Source organism: Antedon mediterranea, chromosome 4, assembly GCF_964355755.1.
Source record: "Antedon mediterranea chromosome 4, ecAntMedi1.1, whole genome shotgun sequence".
In the NCBI taxonomy this organism is placed as follows: domain Eukaryota; kingdom Metazoa; phylum Echinodermata; class Crinoidea; order Comatulida; family Antedonidae; genus Antedon; species Antedon mediterranea.
Window position 1 is genome coordinate 13,456,429 of NC_092673.1, and position 25,315 is coordinate 13,481,743.

General features: G+C 36.2%; 1 protein-coding gene across 1 annotated transcript; it reads right to left on the reverse strand.

Moving 5' to 3' along the window:
* Nucleotides 1–7,542: 7,542 nt before the first annotated feature.
* On the reverse strand, nt 7,543–10,928 carry LOC140048014 (uncharacterized). Its single transcript, XM_072093028.1, has 2 exons — nt 10,839–10,928; nt 7,543–8,671 (listed from the first exon to the last, which is right to left on the reverse strand). Exons 1-2 carry the CDS (start codon nt 10,926–10,928, stop codon nt 7,688–7,690), a joined length of 1,074 nt encoding a protein of 357 aa, XP_071949129.1. The 3' UTR covers nt 7,543–7,687.
* Nucleotides 10,929–25,315: the final 14,387 nt, after the last annotated feature.

Consider the following 25,315-nt stretch of genomic DNA (forward strand, 5'->3'; position numbering starts at 1 on the left):
CTTTATTTGTAAACAACCCAACAAAAGTGAAAGAGGGCTTTGCCGATTCTTACAAAGGGAGGATACCGCCGCCTCGGCGCCTCGTATGTAGCATGACCCAGAGATTGACGCCCGTGAGTTGGGCCAACTTCTAATCAAAATATAATGTTAATATTTTTGTACCGTATTTTTTTAGACGGTTTACTATAATATTGAATATTGGTTACTAACAAAAAGAGATAAATATTTTCTACAATTAGTAGGCCTGATGCGCCTGACTAAACCCGACTGACCACACACGCCCTGATAGCTTCTAATAACGTCTTAAGTCATGAAAAATAAAGATTTATAAAATCATCCTTTTTACAGGCCATTTTTAATATTCACTTTAATTGAATTACAGTTTCTTCAAGTACTGTAAATAAAATAACCATGCAGATAATCTACGTGCACATGTGTTGATGGGTCTACACCGTGACTAAACGAAAGGACCGATGGACCTTTGATCCCTTTAACCTGTAAACACAGAAAACATGGTTTTATTTCTAAAATTCTAAATTTTAATTTGTCTGACCAGGGAAGAGAGGAATAATTTCACTCTTTCCTGGTCTGACGAATACCATATAATAATAAATAGCGCTGAATTGTGTAGGCCACTGTATATATTATAATTATATACATAAATACAGTGTAGCATATGTGAAATGGGACCCACCAAGCTTAACAAATTGGGGTCATCATTCAAGAATTGCATTAAATTGCCGATTGGAGAACGCGTATACTGTATATATATAGTTTGGCTTCCAGACGGAGCTTTGACTTAATATTAGTAAAAAGATAAATATTTTGGCTGGCACATATGGTGTTTCACTTATGATCGGTCAGAAAAACATCGACAAGCCTCGAAATAACTACAGAGACTTGGGGCAAGTCTAATTGTTATTGTTATTTATATCTAACAAAATTGTACATTCATGACGTCACGCTGAAAAGCTTACTATGGATGGCCAGTTTTTATTATGTTATGTGAGAGATATTTTAAACATTTGAAAATTAGTGATATTGATGACCTTTTAGATAGATAAATACATAGATAAAAGGATTTATACATTAAAAAATAGGTGAACTTTTAAGATAAACTGAACTACAATTAACTTACTGGTTCCTTGTTGTTTCCAGTTAATGCCTCTTTGGCCTGCTCTTCCATTCGCTCTTTAGAGCGTTTCATCGGCGGTTCTGATTCACGCACATATGCCGTTACGTGCCCCTTTCCCTTTTTAACCACTTGCCCCTCCGCTTCACATCGACCACACCCATACTTCCCATTGAGTTGTGCCATGTTTTTGACCATGCTCATGGCTGGCAAATCCATTGTTGTGCTGCCAACAATTTAATGCGAATGGGTTGATTTGTCACCAGCACGCCTACAATACAAGATATAGAATTTACAAAGATAATTTACCTATACATTACATTCATACTGTAGTTCATAGCGATATATTATAGACCTTCAAAATTGTAAGACATTTATAATACACATAAATTCCATTACAATTTGTTTTATGTAGCCTATCCAACAATCTGGGCAATTTCCGGTTTCACACAAAAAATGGTCTATTTTAGGGTTTTTATGTATCTGTAGTGTGTATCACCATATAAGTATGTACAGCATTAGAAAACCAATAATCACCAATATATGAATTTTTTTTGTAAATATATCGACGTACCTTTTTCATATACATGGTTAAACGTTGGTATGAGTGTGGACATCAGTGAGCTGACAAGGGGCTTTCCCTTACCGCACCACAAACCAAATATGATTACCCTTTCCTTGCAAAACCTGTTGAAATTTAATAACAACTAGTTAATAAAGCTTTCAAAATTATATCTACATAAATAATATATATTGATGAAATCGTTTTGATTTAGCTGTTATTACTGTTGAAATTTTTCGGTATAGATATTTCTCATACGACCCTCTGTTCAATGGTTATTTTTAAAAACAACATTATGTCCAAAATTCCCATTGCTCACATGCCTGTTACTACAACAATTTGCCACGTGACAATTAGTATTAACGAATCGTCAAATAATCAGTTTATATCATTCCCCAGGTTATTAACATTGTGATCATGGCTAACTTGCATTGCTGTCTTGCTGCTTCATTTAATTCTTTGAATGTAAAGATATAAAAAGTTTAATACTTGCTGAAACCTTACTCTAGTGTTCATCATATCAATTATGACTATTATTCACTTTAATTTATTACGCTTTATACTGTATTTTTTTTTATTGAATTTGTTTCAAATCAATTTCAAATCCAGTTCAGGTAGTACCCCTCCTCTGTGACAAACATTATCAGGGACATCCATTTTAAGGGGACATTTTCTTGTAAGTCTGTTTTTAATGGTTAACTAAAATACACCATTTGACAATGTGATGTTATCAGTATAGGCCGATGTAGATAATTGTGCTTAAACTTCACCAAAAACATGTGCGAAATTATGTTTCTATAACTTAATTTTATTTTCAATATTGTAGTTTAAAAAAAAATTAACATTTCTGTGTCGTTTGCTATTTCCATATTAAAGAAATTGGCGGCATGTGCGAAACAGAAAATAAATTGAAATACGACATTTTGTATGCCTATCGTTCATTAACGTTATTTTTTCCCCCGACTTATGTATTGAGCCTAATACACTTTTATTGAAAACTAATAATACATTAAAATATTATGCTTGTTTGGGACGTTTCGAACTGGAAAAAATGTGAGCAGAACCCCCGTTTATTGTTTATTAAAAACAGAATTGCTGTGAATTTAGGCCTGGGGTAGATCTTTCGCACCAAGCTAGTTCGTTGGACTGGTTCTGGCTACCAAATTCGGTCCAGCCGTATTATCGATAGATTTACGTATCATAAATAAAAGCATCAAATGATCGGCGGCTTAACTCTTAAAGCTTCCCCCACGAAATTTAATTAGCCTATGTACTGTATAAGTTAATTTATATAAAATCAAATTTGTAATGTACTATGTAATGTAATTAAACAAATTGAAAATGTGGATTTGTACATACCGCATCTTAGGGGGGAGCTCATTAATATATCCTTGGATTGGCCAAATCGACACTCTGGAGCTATCCCAGACTTGTTCCCCATCGATATGCCAAACCATTGTAAGGTTATTGATATTGGTGCAATAGCCACCAGGTTTCAATAGTTCCTTATACATACTTCCATCATCATCATTTTTAACACCTCTACAACTTTAGGATCTGCAAAAAGAAAATTATAATCACTTTGAAAGTATGGATTAATTGGCCGGAAATCAAGTATATCAAATCAAATATATTCCTTAAATATTTAACTTAAAAACTAGTCTACACCCTATATTTATATTGAATATTTTAATTCAAATTGCACAAGGAAATCCTAGCTCTATTACAAATTGCGCATACCGTTGAAATTGCGCATTATCCAATCACATAAGAATACGTATATACCTAAAGAGTGCCCTGTGTTTCTTTACTAACTCCTATATATGTCATTATCACACAAAAGATTGATAAACCTAATTTCAACTTATGTCGTGGCACGTAGTGACTAAATATGGAATTTAATTATCTTGACTTTCCCTTTCAACGTCGAAATTTTTTTTAAAGAAGTACAAGGATTGCAAGTGTTTTACCAACCGTGCGTGTTGTTTGGGCATATGTTGACGAATAATATTTAATAAAAAAATCATATCGGCATCCATTGCATTACACTGGATCCTATATCCAAGTAGCATTGTAACGCTCTCAAGAGCTGAAATTTGCGAACCTGGATACAATATTGGTAATTTATAATACTTACCAGAAAGATTGCTGGAAATGTTATGCATTGACCCACTTGCTTAGATTCTAAGTGCTGTGCACACTTGCAGACATCGCAGCACAAATGTTTTACCACACTGCTTGGTTCACATTCAAAAAGCTCATAAGCATTTTCCTTCTACATTCATGACCTGAAATGTATTCTTTCATTAATTCAGAAGTTCTACGTGTACTGTGGCTATATTTGAGTAGAATTGCAAAACTCTGTTTAGATGAATCACATGTGGCGTCATATACTTCAACACCTAAAGTCATCATGAACATTTTGTACAGATCTCTACAGTGACTCCTCCTCCTACAAATCACTATTGTTCTGGATGATTCTATTTTTTTTATTTTCAATTATTACAAAAATATGCTAAAAGCATTGGCAATAGAGATCGTAATTCACCAATCATGTAATTCTTGGTGTTATGCTTCACATTTATTTCCCAATACACCTCCTGCCAGCATCCGTGAAGAAACGACAAGAAACAAAAAGCAAAGGACAAAAAGCCCAAGGTAATATTTTAATACAATACTAATCAATGGGAAGAATCAACTGTACCTATTAGACTTGTCCAGATAGTCATATTTTCACTCTAATAAGATGCTGAAGGCATTTCGTGTTAAAAGCGAAAAAACATGTGTTTTAGGGTAATTTTGGGGTGCTGAATTCAAATCTGCTGTTTACCCGGCTCAATTTTTTCCAAGCATGCCAAAAAAAAACCCAAACCGAAGTAAGGGGATACGCCCTCGTTGCCCAGTTGTGGCTCGGTCATCCCGGACTCGGGCGCCTCCTGGCCTACTTAAACTAGATCTAAAACAAACTACAGTAGGTGGCATGGAAAAGGAGAAAAAGGGGATTAATATATTATATATCTTATGCAGCTCCTATGCTTTGGAATTCTCTTCCAAACTGCATTAATTGTTTAATAAAGATAATGCACGGTGACCATAAGAGATGGTCTTCACTTTAGCAGGAGACAATTCTGAGAATTGGAACGAAGACTGCGACAAGAGGATTTTGGAGTGAAAACATGAAGAGATTTATATGTGAACAGCAATATCTTGAAGTTGACACGCTCCTTCACAGGAAGCCAGTGCAGTTCATGCATAGGTATTAAGGGTCTTTTACACCTGTTATTATTATTATACTGTATAATGCCATTGTTGAATAAATAAATGTTTTTTGAACTTGAACTTGTTCCGGCACGGTTCCGGTCCGGCGAATCGAACGCCAATGTTTCGTTTTCACGACGCTCCATGCGGCCAAGCACCAATCGATATGTGCGTACCCACATAATCACCTGGCAACACTTGTGTACATGGTTGCCTACAAAGGCCTTCCCATGATAGGCTTGACGAGGAACCTTGTTTTGTTGGAGAACTTCCTCCATTGCACAAACAATTGGCCCAGTGCCGTATTTCAAACCTTTGTCAAACTACTTTTGAATAATTAATTATGCATTCAGAATACAGTATATGTATGTGTAATACTATTTGTACTTAACATACCATATCTTTGATTTCTTGTTGCTTTTCAGCAATACTCATAATTTGTGTCTTTACAGAATCAGATGCGGATGCTTCTGATTTGCAGTTTAAAATACAAGCGGAATTTCATCTTCTAGGTGGGAAATTTGTGCTTGCATATCTGAGATGTGCTTCATCAATGCTGAATTTGTTGCAGCCTGCTCTACAATAATTTTGTCGAAATTGTTGACACCTCCATCCTCCAGGTCATATAATTTCTTAAAGACTCCCAAAGAAATATGGAGGCTTGGTACAGATACCTGCAATAATAACACATTTTCAAATGTAACCTCAAGATTTTATATTAGTACTATTACTTTATTATTTTAGTACTTGTACAAGTGTCGGACTGTATTATGATACAAATTGGTGAGCAGCATCATCATGGCGTTGTGGTAGAAAGGATGCACATTGGACAAATGATGCACTTCTACCGGGGGTCATATGGTAAGTCACACAATTGATAAGTGCATAACTATGAAAACAATATTTAACCAAAATATATATATTTCCTACATGGTCGATGTCAATAGGCACCATTGTTTTTCTGATTACACTCCTGGATACCTCCTTGTTGTTTACCATTCCATGATCTTCAAATAATTGATAGTCTTCATTCAATGTCTTTATAGACCTGTGGTCTTTTGGAACATCACCTCTGCATATCTGATGTTTGGTATGATGGCAAAAGAGACAGCAGTACCTTCCTAATGAAAGATTTGAAATAACAATTAAGGTTTGTATACAATAAATTATAATTCACATTAAATGCATATTAAATAAGATACTGTATCTTACCATTTGGTCCATTGAGGCCATACATCCGTGACAAAAACTCGTAATGTTGAAGACATACCTCCATTCAGTTTCATGACCTCTTCGCATACATCCGGAAATACCCTGCTGATGTTGATGGTATAATCTGGTGCCTCAAACATTAGAATAACAATAATGTTGCGAAGGGCATTTGGTTTCTCTAGACTGCAAATTTGCAGTTCAAATTTCGTACTGCCGCCTCCTTTGTCACCTCCAAATTTGATCCATACTTCGTTGTTGTAGAACTTTAGATTGTTTAATCTGTAAGTGAAATATACAATATTGTATTTTTATTTTATTGTTTGCATAAATTTGGAGTTACAAAATGTAAAATAAGCATGTTATTTACTCATGATGGTGGTCCAAGTAGGAAAACATCAACCTCTCAATATTAATCACCCGCAAAACAGGGGCAGAAAATATTACAAATCCATACTCGGCATTTGCTGCATCGCTTTATAAGATGAATTCTTCCATGGAACCCTGTAAGTATATTGTTTTATATTTACAAGATTTATTGTCAAAGTTTAATACCGTATTTATTCGTGTTCAGGGAATGTGTTTTAATACAATATTGTGTGGTGGTTAGTTTATTCCAATAAATTTGATTTGCCCATTATTCAATAAAATCTCTGTACTTTGGTACAGTGGTTTTGTGAAAAATGTTGGCTTTCTAAAAAAAATAACTCACTTAATTGCATTGGTTACAGCATTATACCGTTGCTCAGCCTCTGTTGTGCATTTATGCTGACTGCACTCGTTATACTTCAGACATAAAGGGTGAATTGCTCAGTTAATGAATTGAATTTTAAATCTTGCATGAAAGTTGTTTTATTGAATTTTATCCTGTGACCTTGTTTCTGTTGATTTTCATAAAGATAACAAGCTGTGCACGGTAAATCATCGTGTTGTCTCCAGATGTAAGGTGTAATTAATGTCGTTTGTTTGTATGCAGCTGATTGACAAGTATGACAAACATATGATGGATGAACATTTTTATCTAGAAATTTTGAATTTTATTCCACAAATCTACAAATATTTAATAAAGATTCAGAATGGAAATCCATAATTAGTATTATTTGTAGGCCCTAGGCCTAATTAATTATGTAATTTTTGTAATCAGCAATTTATTTACACAACACAAATAATACACTGAACAGTCAGTTTTCGGTGAAGTGACTACATAAAATAGTGATCAAACTTCAACTTACAGGTAAGTCTCGTTTAATCTTCCTATTTTATTTCATTTACGTTCGCTGTAAACTGAGATGTTTAAAGCCAACTCTGGAAACATGTTTGAACTGTAAACCAAATAATTGACGGAAATGTTAGTTTCAATAAAACAACTTTAATAATAAAGCATTTATTTTGCTTATAATCAATAGTCCAACGTTTTAGGATTCTCACCCTAAAAACATCAATTAGAAAACTAAACAACAATATTAAACTGGTTCAAAATGCAAACAGGGGCTATTTGTAGTAGCCAACAACAAACACAACCAATATTAATGAGTTGATGAATCAACTTTTCTCAACAGTGCCTGTTGAAATGACGGATTTTCTACAAATTTTATAGGCTTATTATAATATCTGTTTAGTGTATGTTCGTTTCTCCACCCAGCTGTTTTCATTATTAAGTCAACCGGGACATTCCTTAATTTTGCTGATGAAGATGCAGCCGCTCGGACCGAATGGGCTTTAAATTTTGTTGTATCTACTCCTGCTTCTGATAAACCTGTCCTTATCCATCGAGCAATTGTGTCTTTTGATGCCTCGGCATACGGTTTCTTATGACATATAAAAAATCTGTCCTTATTTTCCCTTAAATTACTAGTTTTTTCCCTGTACTTTAGAATTGTTCTGACCGGACATAGGGCAGGGTCTTCACTTTTGTGGAAAACCACCAGTTGACCTGTATTGTTTGGTCTGCTAGTTTTTAGTAATGTACAAATGTAAAAGGTGATTGCTTCAATCTCGATATTCATATTTGAAAATTTGAAATTATATAAGGTTTGAAGCCTACTTGAGGACAATAATGCTAATAACAATGCTACTTTTATGGTAAATTCTTTAAGCAATAATGTATCGTCGTTAATTGTTCGCCTCAGATAGTCTGTAACTAAGCGAACATCCCAAATTTGTGCATATTTTGGAGTCGGTGGGTTAAAATTGAATAACCCTTTCATAAATCGTTTCAGTTCAATAGACTCCTTCATGTTTATATCTAAGATTTCGAGAAAGTTTACAATTGCGCTTTTCGCCGTACTGATAGTACTATAGCCTAAGCCCTCGTCCTTCAGCTTTATCAAGAAATTGAGGACGTGACCGGTGTTTAGCTGTTGCCATGTGATTCCTCTGATTTCACAAAAGTCTATAAATTTTGTTAGCTGTGAGTTATATTGCTTCCACGTTGACCGTCTCCAGGATTGCAGAATGACGTCTGCTGCAGTATTGCTTATTCCTTTGTTGTAGAGTTCCGCCCTGATAGCCTGCAGGCAAAAAGGTTAAGTCTGTTATAAAGGGGATGACAATCATCTGAACCATGTTAAGGCATGTTTGGTATTCTTAAACCTCAGTGGTTGCCCAACCATCATTGATAGTAATTTAGGATACCAATACTGTGTTGGCCAGTTTGGGACCACCATGATAACTATGGCATTATCTGTCAATATTTTTTGCAAACATCTACCTATAAGGCAGAACGGCGGAAAAGCATAGAGCTTGGCAGAGGACCAATTTTGTAGAAATGCATCGATACCAATTGAATCTGGGTCCGGTTTCCATGATATATATTTCGGAAGCTGTGCATTGTGCCTAGAAGCGAATAGGTCTATATCCAGTTCGCCGAATGTTTTAGTGATTTTTATAAACAATTCTTTGTTAAGCATCCATTCTGTCTCATCTTTAAACTGACGAGACTTTGCATCAGCTATTATATTATCTCTACCTGGGATGTATTCTGCACTTATCCAAAAATTGTTCTCAATGCACCAAGACCAGATGGCTTTTGAAATTTTATTGCACGCAATTGATTTTGCGCCGCCCATGTTGTTTATGTAAGCTACTGCCGTGGTATTATCAACCTTCAACCTTATGTGCTTAGCTTTTCTCTCACGGGACAATGCTTTAAGGCCGAAAAAAGCAGCCAGCAATTCTAAGTAATTAATATTTAGTGCCCCTGTAGCATACAGAAAATTTTGTCAAAAAATGGTCGCTACTGCAGTTTCTGGCAGTTTGACCATACTGACCATATTGATTCTCATACTATAGTTATGGTTGAAATGTTATTGCTACAAAATGTCACCCATATGTAGATGTCATGAATATATTTTAAATGCTTTATTCGTCTTTAACTCGCGTTACATACGCGAATTAGTGCTTTGTTGAAATCACGTCATTGTTTTTGTTATTTTATTATTTTTGTTCATAAAAGTATAACTTTTATGTAATTTAGGAAATGTATAGACTTTATGATACTGTGAAAATGAAATGTTCAGGTCATATACATTTCGCATGAAAATGCCCAATTGGCAAACACTGTCATTCACTATTACTTAATAATTATTAATGACAACGATCCCCAATTATTGTCCGAAAATATTGAATCTTGTGCCTATGAATATATCGATAGTCTTAACAACAAATATTCAACACAAGATTATTCATTTAGTATCTTTCACTTAAACGCACGCAGTCTTGTTAAACATTTTAACGATATCAATGTATGCGTAGGTGCTATTAACCATGAATTCTCAGCACTATGCTGCACCGAAACTTTTTTTAATCATAATACGCCTTTTTCCTTTTATAATATTCCCAATTATAACCTCTTGCATGTTTCACGAGCTGATAGACCAGGAGGAGGCATTGCCATTTACCTAGCAACACCGGGGTTTATAAAATAAAATTGTAAATGTCGCCCTCTATTTTGTTTGTTTACATAGCGACGATTTTGAAATAAAACTAAAGCAATGAGTGATCGTGTGAGGATGACCTTTTGACCCGAAACACTCCGGAGTTTGATGTTGGTACCTTTCACACCAAAACACCGGGGTGTCCCCGCAGTTCGCTCTCCGGAGTTTTAAACTCCGGAGTTGCTTGATTTTACCTTTCACACCAAACAGCGGGACGTCAACTCCGGGGTGTCTCCGGAGTTTTGCTTTTGGTGTGAAAGGGGTATTAGAAAGTCACACTGTCTGCAATGTCTTCATGTTTATCAATATGTGTACTTACAACTAGGTGATGTTTTGTAAACCACAAGAATAATATTAATGTTCCTGGCCAAAGTGTTATGAAAGAGAAATGTTAAAATAAAACAATACAAATATTACGATTACTATTTTCTAATGTATCTTTTGTTTCATTACAGAATTCAATGTCTACAGTAAATAATCTCAACGTGTTCATTACGAAAATGGGCTGTGAGACAGCAGTACTATGAGAATTTACTTTGAAGTGTGGCTTTTGCCGAGTGATAGCCATGCTTGGTGGTGAATGCAGCCTTTGATGGTCTTCCAACAGTCAAACGCCTCCTCCCACCCAGTGGCATCTTACGCCTAGCAACAGATGTGGGCTGCACTCCAATTTTGCTAGATGTTTGAAGTCCCCTTGCCTTGACCTTACACCTCGATGCTAATGATGCCCCACTGTACTTACCAAAAATATGCAGAGCACTGACAAGGTGACTGTGTGTAGTGAGCTTGTTATAGTTTGAGACGAAATGCTTGACTGCCTTCTCAAACTCATGATCCCCGTTTCTCAGCTCTTGTCGGATTGAATTAAATGTACACTCTAACTGTTCTTCAACCTGTGGCACAGGCTTGCTTGGTTGGCCAAATTGCAAACTATATATAAAAGCAATTTTAAATAAAAGCAGTTTTCACTCCCATCATTTATTTTATTATAAGACAAGAGGATGGTGGAGGCATTTTTATGCCATGGCAGATTATTTCCTAATTCCAACATTTGAAATGAATAAAAACAGTAACACAACAAGTATTTATTTAAAAAAGGGTAAATATTAAATAAAATCCTTTTTATTCAACCTGAATGATACTAATATAATAGTCCTTCTACAGACTTGAGAATATAGTGCATAATTCAGTTTTATCTGCTATATACTGACTGTACATAAAGGAACAGGTCTCCTTTGCAAATAATTGTCTTGATTTTTATCTTTCAGAATGATTGTTGGAGAAGAATGCTAAAGTAGAAGCGAGTTGCTTGAACAACAAGGAAAAAATAAGTAAAAGTTTGAATAGATGTACTTCTAAACAATTAATTAAACACGATAGGGTATGTGGGACATAAGACCTTAGCAGGTTAACGTCCTTAACCCATTAGATGATAAATAAAGCATCTTATTTATATATCAAAACAATAAAGTAAAAAGGCCTTGTACTATTGTGTTGAATTGCCTTTTATTTTAGGTCCTAGTTTAACATCATAACATACTGTAGTCTCATGAGAGTTTTAACTTGTTTTGTTGAATTCCTATTATAATACTGTAGTGTATTTAATGCTATGTAGCATTTCCCTGCTAACATGTAATTTGCTCACTAGTGTAGCATTCACCCAATAACATTCGAATGCTAGTGTAGCATTCACCCACTAGCATTCGAATGATAGTGTAGCATTCACACACTAGCATTCGAATGATAGTGTAGCATTCACCCACTAGCATTCGAATGCTAGTGTAGCATTCACCCACTAGCATTTGAATGCTAGTGCTACCATTCGCATGCTTAGCTCATTTAAATAATTCGGCTCCCTGGAAGGCTTAGCGAAGCCTTAACGAATGCTAAATTCAGTCAGTGAATGCCAATAATAGTATTCCAGGAGTAGCATTCGAATGCTTTGTAAATGGTAAGCGAAGGCATTCAGCTTTGGTAAGGGTTAGGAAATATGCATATCAAACAGTTAGTTCTTCAGTCAAAGACTGATCTCCCAGAGGGCCCAGTTGGTGATCAGTGGCTGTGATGTACTAATACACCGGGGTAACCCCCTACTCGTCTCGAAAGATGTACTAGGTTCTTTAAAGTGCACACGAGCAAGTTGTGTACACTGGACCTACGGTTTATAGTCCTTATCCGAGAAGACTCGTTCTACCACCAGAACCATGGAGTGAGTGAGCCTCGAACCCCTGCCGATGTTATGGCTACGTGATTACGGTTCCACTGTCTTAACCGCTCGGCCACTCACTCACTCACTCAAACCTCGGTTAATTTAAAATATATAGTCTAATGTTTAGGACATATGCATATCAAACAGTAGGTTCCGGGTTCAAATCTCGGTTTATTTGAAATATATAGTCTAATGGTTAGGACATAAGCATATCAAACAGTTGGTTCCGGGTTCAAATCTCGGTTTATTTGAAATATATAGTCTAATGGTTAGGACATAAGCATATCAAACAGTAGGTTCCCGATTCAAATCTCGGTTTATTTGAAATATATAGTCTAATGGTTAGGACATATGCATATCAAACAGTAGGTTCCGGGTTCAAATCTCGGTTTATTTGAAATATATAGTCTAATGGTTAGGACATAAGCATATCAAACAGTAGGTTCCGGGTTCAAATCTCAGTTTATTTGAAATATATAGTCTAATGGTTAGGACATATGCATATCAAATAGTAGGTTCCGGGTTCAAATCTCGGTTTATTTGAAATATATAGTCTAATGGTTAGGACATATGCATATCAAACAGTAGGTTCCGGGTTCAAATCTCAGTTTATTTGAAATATATAGTCTAATGGTTAGGACATAAGCATATCAAACAGTAGGTTCCGGGTTCAAATCTCGGTTTATTTGAAATATATAGTCTAATGGTTAGGACATATGCATATCAAACAGTAGGTTCCGGGTTCAAATCTCGGTTTATTTGAAATATATAGTCTAATGGTAGGACATATGCATATCAAACAGTTGGTTCTGGGTTCGAATCTCGGATAGGATTTATTTCTCACACTCATTCTCGCATACACCAGGAAAAATAAGTATTGTTTCTGGTCAGATGTATCTTAATAATCGATATATTTAGGCATTACATTGTTATTGAACGTCCAAAATGGCACTGAACACTGAAAACTGATACAGGATTCCTTTAGGTGGCAAGTTATTGTTGAACACTAAAAAAAAAATCATGTACACAAGCTTCAAAATGGCATCTTTCAAAATTGTAAAATAACAAAAATGCGAATATATTTTACAAGGTGAACATTTAAATGCCAGTATTACAGAATGAGCATATATATAAAAAAATTATTCTTTGTTTATTTTTTTGTACAATAAGGTACTTCCAGACATCGATCAGCAGAAACACCAGAAGACGAAGCAAATCGCCGTGCTGCAGCCAAGAAAGGTGTTCAAAAACGCCGATCAGCAGAAACACCATTAGAAACAGCAAATCGGCGTGCTGCAACCAAGAAAGGTGTTCAAAAACGCTGATCAGCAGAAACACCAGACGACACAGAAAGGCGTCATATCTCTAAAAAAAGAAACTGAGACATACAAGAAAGCATAATATTCCCACAGTTAAATATGCGACACCTTTTTCACAAAGGTTTCTGAAGGGCCCATATATGTGTGTTGACTTTTTTATAAGGCTATGAGAAGAAAAATATCTGTCAACTAATACTGCTATTGATTCAATTATTCAGTCAAGACAAGATATACAAACCAACAAAAAAAGTTGGATATGCAGAACGTGTCACACCACTATGAAACGTGGACAGACTCCTGCACAATCTTGGGCAAACGGACTAGCTCTGGATGACATACCTCCAGAACTTGATGATCTGAGACCGCTGGAGTTGCAACTAATTAGTCAACGCATACCATTTATGAAGCTGGTTGGATTACCCAGAGGAGGTCAAAAGGCGATCCATGGTAGTGCAGTCAATGTCCCATTGAAGCTGGACTCCATTACATCTTTGCTACCTAGACTTCCAGAGACTGCCGAGGTTGTTCCATTCAAGCTGAAGAGAAAGCTCGAGTTTAAAGGTCACTACATGTACGACTATGTAAGACCAAAGAGGGTAATGGACGCACTGCGCTGGCTTCAAACTAATAATTCTCTTTATGCAGACATTACGATATGCCAAGAGTGGGAATCCCATTGGAAAGAAGATGATGCTGATTTATGGGAAGAAACTTTTAATGTTTCATTAGATGGCACAGATCGTTTAACAACATACACACCAGCAGTATCACCACTCCCAGTGGAAAATGATTATCAAATACTGGAGCATTTAGCTCAACATCTGGTTATAAGGTAAGAGACACTCCTGGTGATGGCAACTGTTTTTTTCACGCCACCTCTACTTCTCTAGCTACTGCAAGGATACATCAACTCAGTGGTGCTAAACTAAGAGAGCGACCGATACATTTCTTCAAGTCAACGGATGTTCCTGAAGATTATGCTGCTTTTCTTCAATTGCCTAATTTACGGGCAGATCAACTAGGAACAGCAACATCAACAACATCACGATCATTAAAGAATAGCGGCTATTCAATAACGGAGAATCTTACATCTAAGCGCCTTCATCTGCTGCACGAAGCATCACGCAACGAAGCTGTAGAAGCTGCTTGGTCCATGGATGGGAGAATCACCTGTTTGCTGAAGAAGAACCTGAAAAAAGTGATCATCAGGTCTGAATCTGACATCCGATGCCTTTAGACGTAGTACTCTACAGTATTAATTTTGAGCACCGACAGCTAAGTACTCTTTATTACATCCACTAACTTGCCTATTGAACAAAGTTAACTATCACTCCATAATGACTTTCAAACGTTGACTTCTTATTCTTATTTTCTTATTTAACTTTCTTTATAATCATTGCTAATCGATCCTTTATCATTATTGCAATTTTTACTTTCATTCTTCATTTTTTTGTACTCAAACTTTACCCTTATGCCTATTACTTTTATAATTATTTATCGTAGTCCTATACACAGACCTATTATATTGTCAAAAAAGGTTTTCAATGACTTAATGTTAGCGGCAGTTATTGGCGTTATCATCATTACCATTATTATATGTTTATTAGTGTTATTGTTGTTTTATTAATATTATTTTTTTTAATGGGCCAAATATTATCACAGATACTGACGTTACTGATATTTTCTTAGACTTAGATTTTTTATTGACTTTGATTATGTTATGTTTGTATTGTTTATATTATTATTTCTATTATTGATCTTACCCCTAATGTTATTTCTGATGTTATTGTTTTATAATACATAATATTAACATTATTATTATCTTAACTATTACTATTACCTATTTCATTGATACTAATATTTTATTGATGGGCCAAATATCAATATCACTGATATTAACATCACTGTTACTAATGTTATATTGACGTTATTGATATCATCATTATAATGTTATGAAGTTGTATTATTATTTACCATATTATTATTTTAATCCCTTTAATCCTTTTAAAGTTTTTTTTTCTTATTTGAATTATTTTTTCTTGACATCAATTTTTATTTTTCAATTTGAATTGTTTTTTATTGTTATACTTTTGTTTTTTGCATTGTACTATCATGTCTCATAACCAATCAACCCAGATAACTTTACCTCCAATATTGACCCTGATTCACAATTTTTGTCAAATAGCAACATGAGCACCTCCCAATATTACGATCCTAATGAATTTTCTGTTAATACCACAAGTGAATGTTTCTCTACTATCCATTTTAATTCAAGGAGCATTTTAAAACATTTTGACGACATGAAACAGCTTTTAACATGACTAGATTTACCATTCGATGTAATTGGCGTAAGCGAAACATGGCTTAAGTACGATAATCCCTTGGTTCAACTCCCCAACTACCACTTTGTCTCCAATCACCGAAGTCATAAAGACGGCGGTGGGGTTGCCATGTATATTCGTGATGGTCTTCAATTTGCTACAAGACATGATCTTCATCTCCATCCCTCTATTTGCGAATCCATTTTTTATTGAGATTAATAGACCTCACTCTAAAAACATTGTCATTGGTACAGTATATAGATCACCATCCCTTGACCCTCTTCAATTTACGAATGAACTTCAATCTGTCTTATCAAAACTATCAAGAGAAAACAAAATTGTGTACATTCTCGGAGACTTCAATATTGATATCCTCAAATATGAATCAGATAACGATGCCCAATACTTTGTTAATTCCTTATTTAGCAATCACTACCTTCCCCGCATTCACAGACCATCTCGTATCAAAACTACAGCTACCCTGTTAGACAATATCATAAGCAATCACATTGACTTTCCAAACATGAGTTAACTATTCTACAGTGACATCTCAGACCATCTCCCAGTGTTTAATATTTCATTTTTGTCCAATGTTACTACTAGCTCAAACAGGGAAGATAAATCGGCTTTTAGGAAAATTAACCCCTCTACATTAGAACACTTCCGTCAAGAAGTGGCTACTCAACAGTGGACCAATGTATTTTATAACCAGGACCCCAATATAGCATACAATTACTTTGAAAACACACTAAAGTCCCTATACGACAAAAACTTCCCCCTCCAGTACAACATTAAAAAAGACAAAAAAATTAAATCATGGATGTCTGACGGCTTGCTCAAATCTATAAAATATAAGCAGAAATTATATGCCAAATTTCTTCACCGTCCGACTCTCCCATAAATGAAAAAGCTTATAAACTATACCGCAATAAATTGAATTCTGTAATCAAAATTTCTAAAGCTAATTACTTCCAAAATATATTTCACAAACATAAAAATGATATCAAGGCAACTTGAAAGACAATTAATTCTCTGATTAATAACAAAAACAACAGCAATCAACAATCCAATACTCCCTTTAACTGCGATGGCGAATTGACCGAAGATCAGGAGAAAATTTCTAATGCATTTAATAAATACTTTGTCGAAATTGACCCCACCCTTGCAAACCAAATTTCCCGTGTTACCAAATCATTCAAAGAATTCTTACCAAATCCAAATCCAAATTCAATATTTCTTAACCCAGTTGATGAGTCTGAAATAGTCAAAATAATAACTTTTCGTTTGAAAATAATAAATCTCCAGGTATTAATGACTTTCATACCAAGGCCATTAAATACATTGCTGATCTGATTTCCCTTCCCCTGTGTCATATTTTTAATCTTGCTTTATCCAGCGGTGTGTTCCCAGAGAGGATGAAGATAGCGTGCGTTACCCCTACAAATCTGGTCCAAAATCTGATCTCTCTAATTATCGGCCCATCTCCATTCTATCTATTTTTTCAAAAGCCCTGGAAAGAGTAATTTATGACCGAATATTTTCATTTAATACCAAATTCAACATACTTTTCAACAGACAATACGGTTTCAGAAAGGGACACAACACGTCAATGGCTCTCATCGACCTGACAAATAAAATTATAGACGCTTTCGAAAACCGCCATCTTCCAATCGGCATTTTCATAGACCTTTCCAAGGCTTTTGATACTATTGAATCCGTGGATCAGCAATTAATCTCTTAAATAGTTCTCTCCAATCGTGCCCAATGTACCAAATACTCTCACTCCATATCCACTTTTAGTCCTATCACATGCGGCGTCCCTCAAGGATCTCTACTTGGCCCCCTCTTATTTATTATACTTAAATGATATTCACTTCTCTTCAAAGCTCCTAAATTGTTTCCTTTATGCTTCCTTTATCCTTTTACGACACTACAGTACTTCATTCTAACAAAAATGTCCAATCCTTATTCAATACTGTCAACTCCAATTTGATCAATCCTCTTTGGGACCCCACAACTATTAAAATCTATTGACTTATCAGCCAACAAAATCACCATTGACAACCATGATATACCTTGTGTTCAATCAGCTAAGTTTTTAGGTGTAGTTTGGACAGCAATCTAACGTGGAAAAATCATATTAGAAGTAGAGAATAAGACTTCCAAAAGCGTTGGTATCATATCTAGGTTATCCTCATTTGTACCCCTTAATATTCTTCGAACCCTTTACTGCTCCTTCATTCTTCCCTATTTGAGCTACTGTAACATTGTCTGGGCGAATACTTACGTATCCAACCTCAGTAAACTGCAAATTATACAAAAGAAGGCTATCAGGATTATATCTGGCGCTCCACCGCGGTCCCATTCTTCCCATTTATTTTCCAAACTTAATCTCCTCTAACTCATTGATATAAACTTAATGCAACAAGGCAAATTTGTATTCTCTGCCCTGCATTCCACTTCTCCAAATCATTTAAACAATATGTTTATTCCGAATTTTTCTATTCACAATTACCCTACACGTTCTAGAACTGATATACACATACCTATCCACAACACCAATTATTTTCAAAACAGTATTAGATACTCCGGTCCATCAATGATGAACAGTTTACCAGCCCTAATTACAAATGCTGTTTCAATTTCTTTATTTTCCAAAAAATTAAAACAACACCTAATGTTAAACTATTAAAAAGACAACAATCGAATGTCGCAATTTGATTTATGCTGCTGAACATTGATCTACTGTGGTTTTTGAGTTTTATTTTCTGATTCTTCAATTTGATTGATCTATTTTTTAAAATTTATTTAATTTATTTATTTATTTTTTTTATTTATTTTTTTTTCCTTTTGTGTGCGTTTTTTTGTCTTGTTTGTTTCTCTTAATTTCCACTCTTATTCAATTATCCATTTTATTATTTATTTTATACCCAGCACAAGATTTCCTCATCTTCTCGGGATTATGCCTTCCTCCATAGCCAATTTTCTTAAATTCACTTTTCTTTTGTATATCCAACAATCATCTATTTCATTTTTTATATTCCTTACCATTTCTGTTTATTATTTTGTATTGTATTGCTATGGAGGAAAATAAATGTCTTTTTGAATTGAATTGAATTGAATCACCGTCCACAACTGAAAATAGGCAGCTCAAGCAATTCAAAACCTATATCCATCAGTTGCAATGTGGAGAATGGGCTGATAACCTCGCAGTTCAGGGTGTGGCTGATATGCTTAATATCAACATTCGGGTCATCAACACAATAACGCCCAACTGGATTCATGACATACAACCAAGGCAGCAAAGAAGTGACAACACAATCACCATTGGCCTGATGGGAGAAATTCATTATGTCGCTTTAGTCAGAGTTGAGACAACTACTAATGCAGAAACATTTGTACAGATTCCAAGACAAGAACATGAAGAAAAACAAGATGAACTGGCATTTTGAGCAAAGTGTAAAATAGCGAGGTATATCCTATGACACACTGTTGCAACAAGAGCAACTATATCAAGATAACAACACAATTTCTGTACCTCCAGGACAACACCAAAGACCTCTGGCCTTTCTACTTGATGAGCACTTTGAAGAGCTGGCCAATCCCTCAAAGTATCCATATGGTTGTGGAGGCTTCTCCAGTGCACGTGCAATAAAATTAACACCGCGTAGATATTTCAATCAAAGGCTACTACATAAAGATGGTAGATTTGCCAAAGACATTGACTATCTATTAGCTGCTCAATACACAGTCGAGTCCAAGCAGGTTAGGGATGACCTCCAAATATCTTTAAGGCAAACTCGAGGTCAAACTTTTCAAAACCGTAAAGTCAATGCTGGACTGATGAAATGCTCTAATAGTAGGCATGTTAAGGTGCATATTTTAGGCAAATCCTTCAAATTGTGATAATATTTTGAAACTTTGCACAGTTATTCATTAGGGTGTCAAAAACATGAAATGGAAGGGTTGAACAAAATTTGGTCAGGGGAAAGCCGCCATTTTGGATTTCAAAATGGCGGACCCCAAATTTTCACTTTTCAGGTATATCTCTGCTAAAAAGGCACCTAGAGTTCTGATTTTAGGTGCAAATTATATGGTAGTGGGGTCACCAAACATATTGGTATAACTAACATTTTGATTGCATGGTGGCCATGTTGGATTTCAAAATGGCGGACCCCAAATTTTCACTTTTCAGGTATATCTCTGCTAAAAAGGCACCTAGAGTTCTGATTTTAGGTGCAAATTATATGGTAGTGGGGTCACCAAACATATTGGTATAACTAACATTTTGATTGCATGGTGGCCATGTTTGATTTCAAAATGGCGGACCCCAAATTTTCACTTTTCAGGTATATCTCTGCTAAAAAGGCACCTAGAGTTCTGATTTTAGGTGCAAATTATATGGTAGTGGGGTCACCAAAAATATTGGTACAACTAACATTTTGATTGCATGGCGGCCATGTTGGATTTCAAAATGGCGGACTTCAAATTTTCACTTTTCAGGTATATCTCTGCTAAAAAGGCACCTAGAGTTCTGATTTTAGGTGCAAATTATATGGTAGTGGGGTCACCAAAAATATTGGTACAACTAACATTTTGATTGCATGGCGGCCATGTTGGATTTCAAAATGGCGGACTTCAAATTTTCACTTTTCAGGTATATCTCTGCTAAAAAGGCACCTAGAGTTCTGATTTTAGGTGCAAATTATATGGTAGTGGGGTCACCAAAAATATTGGTACAACTAACATTTTGATTGCATGGCGGCCATGTTGGATTTCAAAATGGCGGACTTCAAATTTTCACTTTTCAGGTATATCTCTGCTAAAAAGGCACCTAGAGTTCTGATTTTAGGTGCAAATTATATGGTAATGGGTCACCAAACATATTGGTATTTAACTGACATTACCTGAAAAGTGAAAATTTGAAGTCCGCCATTTTGAAATCCAAAATGGCCGCCGTGCAATCAAAATGTTAGTTATACTGTACCAATATGTTTGGTGACCCCATTAACATATAATTTGCACCTAAAATCAGAACTCTAGGTGCCTTTTTAGCAGAGATATACCTGAAAAATGGAAATTTGAAATCCGCCATTTTGAAATCCAACATGGCCGCTATGGAATCAAAATGTTAGTTATACCAGTATGTTTGGTGACCCCACTACCATATAATTTGGACCTAAAATCAGAACACTAGGTGCCTCTTTAGCAGAGAAAATACCTAAAAAGTGAAAATTTGAAGTCCGCCATTTTGAAATCCAAAATGGCCGCCATGCAATTAAAATGTTAGTTATACCAATATGTTGGGTTACCCCATTACCATATAATTTGCACCTAAATTCAGAACTCTATGTGCCTATTTAGCAGAGATATACCTGAAAAGTGAACAATTTGGGTCCGCTATTTTGAAATCCAAAATGGCGGCTTTCCCCTGACCAAATTTTGTGCAACCCTTCCATTTCATATTTTTGACACCCTAATGAATAACTGTGCAAAGTTTCAGAATGTTATCACAATTTGAAGGATTGGGTCACTTAACAGGCCTACTATAATAATGTACAGGCAATGCTTCGTACAAATTCAGCGTACAGGTTTCTAAAAAATGTTCATGGATCGCCTGCATACTGGAACACTGTGCTGTTAGATTTACTGGCCATGGTCCCGCAACTGAGAATACCAACCTGGTTTCTAACTTTATCGGCAGCTGATATACAGTGGCCAGAGGTAATCATCAGCATTGCTCATCAATATGGGAAGTACCTGTCGCCAGCAGATGTGAAGGACATGCCATGGGAGGAAAATGACGCAAATGGCTCGGCTGTAATCCCGTGACAGCAGCTCGTCAATTCAAACCTCAACTTGATTTATTCTTTAAAGAATTCCTTCAAAGTAAGGCATGTCCTATCGGTCAGTTGCAGGATTTTATGATAAGAATAGAGTTTCAAGCATGTGGATCACCACACGCCCATACTATACTCTGGATCAAGGATGCTCCTAAACTTGGGGTAAACAGTGATACCGAAGTCACAGCATTCATTGATAAGTACCAATCGTGTTCTATCGCAAATGAAGAAGAGGGCAGCGACTTGCGAAGTCTTGTGCTTTCGCTTTAAAAACATGTGTATTCGTCAATGTGTAGATCTTTGGAAGAAGATCCTTGCATAATATTGATAATCAGCTTAAATAGAAACAATATTTCCTGCTCAAAGCCCAAGAAGTGATGGCCGATGATGATATCCCAGAGGGTATTGCTCTTGATACTCTGATGCAGAAATCCCAGGTCAGTGCTGATGATTATCAGGAAGCATTGCATCTCACAAAATTTGGAACACAGGTAATTCTACAAAGACAACCAGGTGAAAGGTGGATCAACAACTATAACCCGCATATCCTGAAGACATGGCGTGCAAATATGGATCTACAGTTACATGCTCAAAAGTGAGAGGGCAATGAGCGAACTACTTAAACGGGTTGCTGAAGACAGCAACAAAATTAAAGAAGGTTGGCTCCGTTTTCTAAACCACCGAGAAGTAAGCGCCCAGGAAGCAGCATATAGGTTATTGTCAATGCCTCTCAAACGAGCAAGCCGCAAATTTGTCTTCATCAATACAGCTCCAAAAGACAAGAGGGTGTCTTTGCTGATCACATCCCAGACATACTTGGAGTTAGTGATGAAGATATAGGCACAGATGAACCGAATGCCAATAGTTACCCCAATACTATCACACTTCGAAATGGTAATGGAGTGATGAAAAAACGACGTAAACAATGTATCATCAGGTAAAAAAGCTATTTATAATTCAATTGCATCACATAGGTCAAAACAATAATACTTGTATTAAATAGAAAGTATAAATATATCAATCCAAATTCAACTAATAACCCCTCCCCACACCTCCTCTCTATTCATTTCAGGTTTCACAAGGAGAAAAACGAGGGTGAGGAAAAATATCGAAATCTTCTTATGCTTTATTTCCCATGGCGAGATGAGGACCATGATCTTCAGGGACATTTTGAATCATTTGAAGATAACTTTTTGAATGTTCAGGCAGTTGTTAGAGCAAACAAATTCACACAAAATGCCGATGCTGTGGCACCCGGTGCAGCACAAAACCAGGCAGACCAGGTTGCTGAAGGCATAATTGAAGAACGAGCCCTGCATATAGAAGACAGCAACATTGACATGGATCACACCCCATCCACTGCCCGATCGGAACTTCATGCAAGATTTTCAGCAGAACTAGGTAAACAGCTCATGACGCCACCACAGTATAGAGAAATGATGCGAGCTCTAAATACTAAGCAATAACAAGTGATCGCAATGTATCGTAAGTGGTGCAAAGACACAATTATCGCTCTCAAAGGTGACCTGCCCACTCTTGAGTACAGAATTTTTCTCAGCTGTACAGGAGGTGTAGGCAAAAGCCACTTGATAAAACTTATACATTATGAGACTATGAAGCTCTTAAAGCCTCTGTCAGGACATTTTGAGACTGCCTTCACTGGAACAGCAGCATTCAGCATTGATATGGCATGACATTGCACTCAGCTTTCAGTTTTCAATGTGGCCCAAGGGCCAAGAAGGAGTACCTTCCAGTAGGCAGCTAGAGACTTGGTAGGTGCTGACTTTCTTTACGACATTCACCGACGGCTAGGAGACATTACAGGAAGATGTGATCCAGAAACCCGATTTGGTGGCGTCAGCCTCCTGGCTGTTGGCAACTTGTATCAACTACAGCCTGTTGGCCAAAATTATGTGTTTGGTCTTCCAGGAGACAAGCAAGTACAATGTCACTACATTGTCACTACAATGACAACATCTTAGTATAGTAAAGTTTATGTTCGAATTAATCACAAATGTCCATAATTGTGCCCCCCAAAAATAATCACTTCTTGTGGTCTAATGCTTTTATCTTCATTGATTCATTGCAGCTATGCCAGGCTACATGGATCACTATGGCAAGAAAACTTCAAAATGATGCAGCTTGCTGAGAGCATGAGACAAAAAGAAGATGACATTATCATAACAAATTTCCAAGTTTAGCCCACTTTACCCAACGGATACGCTTCACGTTTTCAAAACAAATAAAGAAGTGGACGTGCATAACCAAAGTCATTTACAGAAACTGGCATCCCAGGTATTCAACATTTCAGCCATTGACAATGTTGCAGACGGACTGGCAAATGGTGTATGTGGCACCATCACTGGGATATACAGCAGTGGTGATCAGGTACATGTTGTCTTCGTGACGTTTGACAGTGAGCGAAGTTCAGTTTTTTACTGGACGAGGAAGGCGTTCAGTTGAACAAATTGTAGTTTCAATGGAAGGGAAAGGAAAATTCATGCCAGGTCAAGCGTACGTTGCTCTAAGTAGAGTCAAGACCTTACAAGATTTATACCTGCTAGGTGCAACCTCCGGCTAACTTTACTTGCTGTGTCTTAACTCTCCTTTTATTATTCCGCTCTAATTTTCTCTTTCTTTTCTCTAATCTTCTCTACACTTTGTTTTCCAATTTCTCTAATGTCTCTACTTATTTAACACGTCTTCTCCCTGCTTCTCTGCTTTTCCAGCTCCAATCTCTCCCTCCTTTTTAACACAGCTCGAGGTAACCCTCCATTGCTTTCCTTCTCCAATCCCTCTCTGCCCTTTTTCTCACGTCCGTTCTCTGCTTCTCCTCCTGCCTAACTCTGCCGCCCTCTATCTTTTCTTCAACCCCAAAATCATTACAGTATCTTTGTAAATATCATTTTGAGACAAAAAGCCTCGTACTATAGAGGGCGCGAGTCCGCCTAGTTACTATAAACATCGTTCAATGGAGCGTGAAGAGAGAGTCGTGAGGATTGTTTATAATTTTTAGATCGAGGTATACCCGTAGTAAATTGCTTACCATGGTTTATATAAATTAATTTAAACAAAGTTACATTCGTTTTTCACTTTATATATATTTAATAAACGGGTTATTAAAACCGTATTATTTTGTAGTGTTTTACTTGTGAAGTATTTAACCGACCCTGAACAAACAGTGCCACTACGAAATCGAGGTAGCGCTAAATATGAACTCGTATCGTATCGGCTTAATTTTACGCAATCGGTCAATCAAATACCAATCAAGATACACTCACTACGCCTATTCGTTGTTTACAGTACTGATTTAGTGTATTTTGTGTATCATTGTAAGTAAACTGTCAAAATGTTGTCTTCACTCTAGTTTGATGTTGTGGCTTTGTAGATTGTGTGGCAATAAATTTAGAAATTCCGACAAAAAATGTAAAATTGCAAATCTTAGGCCAAACATTTCACATCACAATTAGTAGCATTCATCCACAGTTTGTTTGCACTAATGTGAGTCAAAGGCATACAAATTTCAA